At 27.3% G+C, this 10,331-nt stretch overlaps 1 protein-coding gene across 1 annotated transcript in view; it reads left to right on the forward strand.

Annotated features, from left to right (window-relative positions):
• Positions 1-2,288: 2,288 nt before the first annotated feature.
• Positions 2,289-10,331, forward strand: part of LOC111613153 — a gene marked incomplete at its 3' end in the record, with an annotated part of 14,797 nt that continues 6,754 nt past the window's right edge. Inside the window, exons 1-5 of the mRNA XM_023354468.1 lie at positions 2,289-2,295; positions 2,730-2,944; positions 4,227-4,319; positions 4,417-4,618; positions 5,661-5,700. Of these exons, the coding sequence (XP_023210236.1) occupies positions 2,289-2,295; positions 2,730-2,944; positions 4,227-4,319; positions 4,417-4,618; positions 5,661-5,700 (557 nt within the window). The remainder of the gene's footprint in view (positions 2,296-2,729; positions 2,945-4,226; positions 4,320-4,416; positions 4,619-5,660; positions 5,701-10,331) is intronic.

Here is a 10,331-nt window from a genome sequence, read left to right on the forward strand (position 1 = left end):
TTTTTTTTACTGTCAATAAATAATACAGTATTTTTGTAATTGTAAATATTTGTTATTAAAAGTTTATATTCACATTTTGAACTTTAAAAAAATATATATTTATTTATATAAGGTACTTTTGTGGCCCGCTAAATATACGTAAATTTCTAATTTGGCCCATTAAGAAAAAAAGTTGGACAACCCTAGTCTAGACGTTTGCTGGAAAACATGTATGGAAGAATGCCCTCTTACTACTTACAGAGCGAAAAAAGGGAAAAATTGTTCAATTCACTTTTTTTATAATCGAAATCATTCATTTTTTACTTTTTATTTACTTTTCTTTGGAAGAAGTGCATCTAGATAGCCCTATGGCGGCACTTCCGGAATCTCGACAACACGCGTGCTTTGAAAGTTAATCTAGGTGTCGCTGTCTTTAGTTTATAGATTTCTAAACTCGTTTCGGTTGTAGGTTAATTTCCTAACATTTTATAACTTTGTTAAGAGTAATTTAATTAATCAGGTTCAAAAAGTTATATATTGTTGTGCGAATCATTTTGTTCAAAAGTTTACATTTGATATTTTGTCGTTTATTGTTGTAATGGCGGAGTTTTGAAAACATCAACAATTTTCTTGGCAAAAGTGTATTTCAAGAGATTTTTTTCATTTTTTAGTATCAGAATGTCATGAATTTGATTTTGACAAGAGAATTTCATCAGTTGGTATGTTTGCCATAAAGTTTGGTATGCAACCTGCAGATGCAGATTGTCCGAAATGTGATGGTGATCGTAAATTAAACAAGTAAAACGGCAAGGCCATATTTGGGACAAGATTATGTCTCAGAGACTTACTGCTAAGCAGAATCTCTTTGACGCTCAAGGAGGTCTTGTTCTCATTCTCCAATCTTCTTTGGTATCACTGGTTTTGAGAGCGATCTTTCAAACTTTGCCGGCCACAATCATGAGGTCATCCATGATGCAATTTTGGTGAAATTAACCTATCCAATTTTGAAATTTTTCAACGTTACATGTTACCGCAAGTTGAATTTTTGTCAATGCCTAATGAAAATTTCCCATTTTTATAAAAAATAATCCTTGCTATCGTATCATCCGAAACTATTTTTTTATTTTGCACAAACAATTATTAATAAATGTAGAAAAAAACAAATTATATTTTGGAAGTTAGTTTTAATATGAAATTATAACTAGTGCCATCTACTTTGAAAAAAAGTTCCAATGCTGAAACGAGATATCTCGGGTCAACTGGTCAAGGTCAGCACGTTGCAACCAGAGATATGTCAGGAATAACACAGGACAGGTAAATGGGTTTTTTTCAAAGATTCATATGTCAAAATTTGGTTTCACAACATTTGCATTTCCAACTTTCCAACAAGTAACACATGCACAAATCTCACACTATTGCCTGTTTGTAGAGTGTGTCACTGTTTTGAATTTTATTTTGACCTGGTTCTTGGTCCCCTGAGAACCTACAAGGATGGTTTTTTTTATGTTCACATCATTTGAGCACCTAATACTCTGTGCCAAATTGCAACTGTTGGCATGTACTCCTTCATATCTCTACCCAGCAGGCAGTACGATTTTATAAACAAGACATAGTCTTGTCAATTATGTAGTTAAATTGAAATTAAAAACTCTAATTTTTAAAATCTAATATTTATTTTTAGGTAGAAGAATTTCCTGTTACATTTATACTTGAAGCTTGTTTAAAAATAAATGATAGAAGTCTTGTTGCATTCAGTACAGAGATTCTAAAACAGGTATGTTATTAGATTATTATTATTAGTGCTTTAAAAATTTAAAATATTAACATTATAACTTTCATATATACCTGTACTTAATATTATTTTTTATTAGTTTCTATCTAGGTTTGGGCTGCATGAAGAATTATCTTGGGAAGTTAATATTTGGTTAAAAAACTTAAAATGTTTGCAGTATCATCATAAAATGATAACTTTTCTTGAAAAAGTAATAGAATTGATATTTTATAAATCATCATATTTTGAAAACATTATCACTGATAGCATGAAAGAAGCATTACATTCAAATACTCAGTCTGGTTAGTGAGTTTATTGCTGACAAATGCACCGCCAACCAAATGCTTTTAAAATTAATTTCGGTCATTGCTGACCAACAGTTTTGATATGCCATTTATAAAAATTATTATAAAAAGTTTTAATTTGCATAAATTTTAGCTTTTGTTATTCTGAGTAATATTTTGAATAAAATTAATTTGTTTTGATGCAATTTTATCTTTATAAACATAAAATTAAGCTGTAAAACTGAATTAGCTCTATGGAAAGTTTTGTGAGCACTTCACTGATAACAAGAAAGGCTTAAGTTTAGAATTTGAGCTTTCTAGACCTGGTAGATTTTTCTCTGCAAGCATCTGCCATGCTGGATGAAGAAGAAAATACAGCATTTTTGCAATTTTCAATTGCTTATATTTTGGCAACCATTTTATAGCAAATCTTGAAATTTTGCACACTACCTAAGAAAACAATTTTCTTTCGAACAAGATATTTGGAATTACTTAAGGTGTTTAAGGGGACAGAGAAATCAATCCCCAAAAATCAGCAACTCTGATTCCTGTGTTTAGTCAACCAGTGACTTTTTTACTTGGTGGGGAGTCACTGCTGTGACTCCTGATTTAAAATTAATATATAAAGCATTATTACTCTGCCAGAAATAATATATTTATTAAATTGTTTACTTACTTATATATTTTATTTATAGTTCTTCCATCTTATACAATTTGTCAACATTTTAAGAAAATAATTGAAATAGTGGGATTGTATGGTGAACTGTATCCACATGCATTTAAAAATAATCCACTAAGGATAAGGACACTACTTTTAGAAATAAAAAAATGTTCTTCTGTTTTAAAAGATGATGCTACACTAATTGAGATTGATATTTTAAAGCTTTTGACTTACATAAATTTGAATGAGGTGAGATTATTATTTTTGTTGTTTTTTATATTTATATAAAGTTTATATACATTTCAATGCTATAGAAATATAATATATTTATTTAGAAAAATATAGATGTAAAATAAATTCATATATTTTATAATCTATAAATTTTTTATAGATTAGATTTTATAAATATTTATTTCATAATATTATTATTATTATATCATAATATGAAAGTAATTTAATGTTTAAACATTAAATTACTTTTACACTTTTAAAACATATAAATATAATATATAACAATTCTTAGACAATAATTTAGAAAGTTCTTAAAAATTTGGAAATTTATTATGCAAACAAGCACACTCATTTACTCACTCAGCCAGTGTCAATATTCATATTAAATAATTTCTTTTAAAAAATTATTTTAAACAAGTAAAACGGCAAGGCCATATTTGGGACAAGATTATGTCTCAGAGACTTACTGCTAAGCAGAATCTCTTTGACGCTCAAGGAGGTCTTGTTCTCATTCTCCAATCTTCTTTGGTATCACTGGTTTTGAGAGCGATCTTTCAAACTTTGCCGGCCACAATCATGAGGTCATCCATGATGCAATTTTGGTGAAATTAACCTATCCAATTTTGAAATTTTTCAACGTTACATGTTACCGCAAGTTGAATTTTTGTCAATGCCTAATGAAAATTTCCCATTTTTATAAAAAATAATCCTTGCTATCGTATCATCCGAAACTATTTTTTTATTTTGCACAAACAATTATTAATAAATGTAGAAAAAAACAAATTATATTTTGGAAGTTAGTTTTAATATGAAATTATAACTAGTGCCATCTACTTTGAAAAAAAGTTCCAATGCTGAAACGAGATATCTCGGGTCAACTGGTCAAGGTCAGCACGTTGCAACCAGAGATATATCAGGAATAACACAGGACAGGTAAATGGGTTTTTTTCAAAGATTCATATGTCAAAATTTGGTTTCACAACATTTGCATTTCCAACTTTTCAACAAGTAACACATGCACAAATCTCACACTATTGCCTGTTTGTAGAGTGTGTCACTGTTTTGAATTTTATTTTGACCTGGTTCTTGGTCCCCTGAGAACCTACAAGGATGGTTTTTTTTATGTTCACATCATTTGAGCACCTAATACTCTGTGCCAAATTGCAACTGTTGGCATGTACTCCTTCATATCTCTACCCAGCAGGCAGTACGATTTTATAAACAAGACATAGTCTTGTCAATTATGTAGTTAAATTGAAATTAAAAACTCTAATTTTTAAAATCTAATATTTATTTTTAGGTAGAAGAATTTCCTGTTACATTTATACTTGAAGCTTGTTTAAAAATAAATGATAGAAGTCTTGTTGCATTCAGTACAGAGATTCTAAAACAGGTATGTTATTAGATTATTATTATTAGTGCTTTAAAAATTTAAAATATTAACATTATAACTTTCATATATACCTGTACTTAATATTATTTTTTATTAGTTTCTATCTAGGTTTGGGCTGCATGAAGAATTATCTTGGGAAGTTAATATTTGGTTAAAAAACTTAAAATGTTTGCAGTATCATCATAAAATGATAACTTTTCTTGAAAAAGTAATAGAATTGATATTTTATAAATCATCATATTTTGAAAACATTATCACTGATAGCATGAAAGAAGCATTACATTCAAATACTCAGTCTGGTTAGTTAGTTTATATATTTATTGATTTCTTTATATTAATATATATTTTAAATGTGAAAATTTTTATATAATTTCATATATCTTTCATGTTGCTTATTATTTATGAAATGTTAACTATGGAATATTAGTTTATTCAAACAGAACAGAATACTGTAGTTATTGTAATAAACAATGCAGCTGCAAGATGAAAAAAGTTATAAACACCACCTTCTAATACTAAGTGTACTGTCTATAGGATAAAGATAAGGCTTATTTAAACTGAAAAATTGCACATTCTATTCAGCATTGTCACCCTTACTATATATTAAAATAAAATATAGGTCTGTTTAGGGTTGCATTATTGCTCAAATAATAATAAAGTGAAAAAAGTTACCATTTATTCCATTAATAGTTACCCTCGAATAATAATAACACTCAATTCTCAAAGAATAGAAATAATAGATGACCTCTAATAGTAAGTCAAGTAATAAACAGCACAGTTGCAAGCTGAGAAATGTTTTAGATAGCACACTGTTTATTAGAATAAAAACAGTATTGATAAACATGAATTTACAATATAAAACCAAACTTAAGAGTCTTATCTGAGACCATCAGTTTTTACTTCACTAGATTATTAGTTGTGTAGTCTAATTTAACCACTCATTTGATAGTAAACTTTGTTGTATTCTTTATATTTCAGTGGTAGTAGGGTTTATGATCATATAGATGTCATGTAAAATTTATATTATATTTCTGTTTGAAAATAATTTAAATTTAATAAATAAAAGGATTAAAACATTTTAAAGCTGTAATTTATAATTAACTTTAAAATTATATCTAAATTATATTTGTAAGTTATTACAAATATTCCATATTGTTTCCATATTTACTTCCAAATATTGTAATTATTAATTCGTTTCATCAAATATTGATTGAACATAATTAATATGGCTACAAATTTCATATTTTTAAATTAACTTTTGTGTATTAATATGCTGTTTATTTAAAATTACATAGAAATAATAATGTTGCTCTATTATTTAATTTTTTTTTCATTTTACAGGTACTTCTAATAATAATAATAAATTTGATTATACAGAAATGTGAGTTGTTTTTGAATACTATAAAAGACTTTCTTTAAACATAAATTTAAAAAATAATTATATTGTGGGTTTTAAAATATAATTGAATACATATTCATGATATACAGGGTGTTTGGGTAAAAACTACTAATAAAGAAGGCTTATAAGTCAGTGCATACATTGATCAAAAAATTGGTTTACAGCAAAAAGAACCTTTACAAGTTTCTATGGTGACACTTCAGCAGCAGATGGCACTGCTATTCTTCTGCATAGCTGACAGTCAAAATTTCTGCATGTAACAGAAAGTAAAATTTTGTTACTGGCAGATTTAAGTTTCCAATGAAAGTGCAAAGAAAATTCTAATAAAAATACCAATAAGAACCACCAGAGAGGCATGCGATAATAGTGTGGCATAAGACTGCTTGAAACTAGCTCACATGTAAGGAAAAATACATGATAAGAAAGTGTCCGAACAAGTTGATGATACAATTTGTGAAGTGTTCTACTGCAATCTGACTGAGTCTGTTTGTTGTGCCAGTAGGGAACTAGGGATACTAAAGTCCATAAAGTTCTTAATAAGAGGTTATACATAACTCTGCAGATGCTAGAAAACACCTGACTGTTGAGTTCCTCTGTAATATCATTTTAATAAGTATATTATGAAATTACAGTAGAGCTTCGATTATCTGAAACAATTTGGGACTGGAAAAAAATATATTAACCTATCCCATGTTGAAATTTTTCTCCATTGCGTGTTGCTTTGCATTGAATTTTCATCAATGTTAAGCCTAACAAACATTTTTTTAAAATAATAATCGTGGTTATTGTATTGTTAAAAATTATTTCTTTTTTTTTTCTGCCAAGTGTTTAAAAAGTGTCACTACATTGTGTCTATGAAAAGTAAAAGGAAATAAAAAAACACAGTTTCATTGGAATAAAAAAAAATTATTTCTTTATTTTGCACAAACAAAATAAATATATTGAAAATTATAAAAACAAAATAAAATTATATTTCGGAAGTTAATCTAGTATCAAAATGTTCTAATTCAGCACGACACATGTCCCAACACACAGTCCTCAGAAAAACACCACACAAAACAAGCAAAACTCGCCACTCACAATTGGGAAAAGAGAGCTTTGTTGCATCCTTAAGTACCCTCTCATGGTCGCACCAGTGCTGCCAACTAAAATATGCACACCAATAAAAATAATATTGGAGTAGCACAAGACATAGCCAAATATTGCAGCACCACAGCACTAGCAGAAATTTGAATTTGGTGACGAATGCTTTTGGTTAACCGATGTTTCAGTTGATCAGTATTTGGATAATCGATGCTCTACTGTACTTACAAAACTTTCTTATCAGTAGTTTTCATTCTGTATAATAAATTAAATTTTCTTTTTTCTAAAAAAGGAGCTGATCTTAAAATGATTATTTTATATATTGTTTTGTAAAAAAAAAACAAATATAACACATTGATACCAATAAGATTTCAAACACCAACCACCTGATTAAAAACTGGCATTCTCCCACAGAGCTACTGGCTACTATAAAAATGATAGAAATTCTAAAGGTTTTATTTTTGTAGTTTTTGAACACTATACAGTTCATACACACAACACAAGGCAATCTTTATTGTGAATTTATTCAATTTTTAGTTGATACATGTATCTATATAATTTTTCTTAATTAATGATCAATTTTTAATNTTACAATGAAGATTGCCTTGTGTTGTGTGTATGAACTATATAGTGTTCAAAAACAACAAAAATAATCACCGACATGGTTTCAAGAAAGTAAAATCTAAAGGTTTTAAGTGATTGTGCAATTTTCCTGTTTAATTTTGAGTAGTGCACCTTACTGTTTAACATATGTCAATCATTGGGGCTGCACTATATTCTTACCAAGTTTGATCAAAATTGGTGATTCCATCATCATGCCATCTCCTTGTATGTCTCTTGGAGTATTCGTTAATTTTATCAAAATTCCTAAAGAAATCTTTTAGGAATTTGATTTGAACTTTAATTATATCAAAACTTCTGTAATAAAAATGTTTTATAAAAAAAAAAACAAATATAACACAATGATACCAATGAGATTTTAAACACCAACCACCTGAAAAAAACTGGCATGCTCCCACAGAACTACTGGCTACTATAAAAATGATAGAAAGTCTAAATTCTAGATTTTATGAAGACAATTTATGAAAAATGAATCATCTAATATAAATATAAAAATGTCTTAAAACCCAGTGGTCATATCAAAATCAAACAATTATGATATTAAATCAGGCTACATTCCTGCTACTATTTATTAGTAGCAGGAGTGTAAGACTACTATTTATTAGGAGCAGGAGGAGAATTTTAAGTTATATGAAATTTTTTGAATACTTTAGAGTTATATTCAGATTTTGTTGGATATCTGCCAATTTAAATTTCCAATTTCCTGCTACTATTTATTAGTAGCAGGAGTGTAGTCAAATTACTTGGGAATAACTAGTATCAAATTACTCAGTATTTATTAGTAGTGGGAATGTAGCCCAATTTAGTCTGGTAATCGTTTGGCATCTAATATAAAACTTTTTATTTTCAAAATTAGACAAATATTTTAGCTTTCCTTTCTTTCTGATTTATAATATTGTTTTCTGAATTGATTAAATGAAAATACAACAAAATTACTTAAAAAGTTATTAATGTAATAAAGTTTTTATTATTATAAGTTTTTGGATTCTTTAACAAATATTACTTTTTATACATAAAACTATAAAATCATTTATGAATGTAATTTAATAAATATAATAATTATTAGCACTAAACTCCAAAAATATTTCAAAATATATCAAACTTGCTTTATTTGGAGTAAATATTTATAAAGGAAGGTGATTCAAACATATTTTAAAAGTCAGCTAAATATATTTTAAAATATAATTATTGATTACATATTGTATAAAATATTAAAAAACTTTTAATTTTTTTGATTTATCATTAAATATCTACTGGTAATATCAATTTCATATTATATTCATTATAATATGGTTTTTGTGTCATGGTGTGAGTATTTATTATAATGAATATAATTTTGTTATTGTATTATTTTTTGTTTAATAAAAGTATTTATAATTAATATTTTTTTTTTTTTTATATTTATCAAAAATATTTACAGAAGCTGGAAATGAGATAACTAATAATTTACGTAGTGCTTGAATACTTCTTACCACAACTATTTTTTTAAAACATGAATATGATCCAGATATGATTTTCAATGTATTACATGATATAGAGGAAGGATGGTGAAAGTTGATTGTGATAAGGATACCAGGCAGGTTACTATTATGTTACAATTTGAGCAAAAAATGCACATCTACTCTAAAATTTCCAAAGATATATGCTATAAAATAACTTACATTTAGTGGCTTACTGTATTCAAACTTTTAACACATGGAAAAGATACAAGAAGCAGTCTGAGAGCCCCTGGAGTTTATAAAATATTGATAACTGACAGCAGATTTATTACCCATGTGGCCTTAATTGAAGCTACATGTAGGTCTCTAATATTTAGAATTAATGAGCACATGTATGATATTGAAAAAAGAAGTACACAACAACTTTGGCCCAGTATGCCTATGAAATAGGTGTAATACCAAACCAGAGTGAAGCTAAACTTTTAAAAATAATTTTTAACAAATCTAAACTCAAATCATCAGAGGCCATAGAAATTTACAAGCAAGAACAAATAGGAGGCTGCATTAATAATATAGACAAATTTAGTCTTCCACAAGTCTGGCAAGCCTTACTAAACATAAATAAAATGTAGCGATAAAGAAGTGAATGTATTGTAATATATTCATTTTATATATCGTTTTTTTTTATTATTTGATTAAGTTTTTCAATTTTAAGTTATATGAAATTTTTTGAATACTTTAGAGTTATATTCAGATTTTGTTGGATGTCTGCCAATTTAAATTTCCAAATGTATGGAACACTTCAAAAGCATTAGCTATGTTAGAATTTCTATTAAATTTTTTGGAAACTCTCAAATTCTTTTTTGCTTGTATACTTGATCAGGGCTAATAAAGAGGCTGAAAACATTTGTTTTTAAAAATTATTTTTTAAAAACAANTTATTATTATTATTATTATTATTTTGATATTATTATTAATCTCATCTAACAATTTTACTGCTTTATCAGATAATATAGCTTCATTACCTTCAATTCTAAAGATCAATATAAACTATAAAAACAAGCTCATATTATGACAAAATTGTTCCACAATTGAAGAAGTTAGAACCTGTAAACCTGTAGCAAGTTACTACATCAATTACAGAACTATTTTGTTATGATATTAACTTATTTTTATAGTTTATTGATGTTTTACTTTATTCAGATTAATGTTAGAAGATGAATATACTGTACTGTACTTTTGCATTTCAAGAACTTACTGTATAAAGACAACTTTTGGATTTTAATATCATCTTAACAAATACTGAACTTTATTTTGTTTGTTCTGAAATAACAATCCTAAGAAAGTGTATTCATCAATCATTAAAATATATACAGGGGGGGTGCAAAAGTAGGTATACAGTTGAGAATCTGAGAAATACAAATGTTTGGTGTTCATTAGAATCTAATGGCATATAAATTTTTAGTCTGT

This window comes from Centruroides sculpturatus, unplaced genomic scaffold, assembly GCF_000671375.1.
Source record: "Centruroides sculpturatus isolate CEXI.00-Female unplaced genomic scaffold, Cexi_2.0 scaffold1663, whole genome shotgun sequence".
NCBI classification, from domain to species: Eukaryota; Metazoa; Arthropoda; class Arachnida; order Scorpiones; family Buthidae; genus Centruroides; species Centruroides sculpturatus.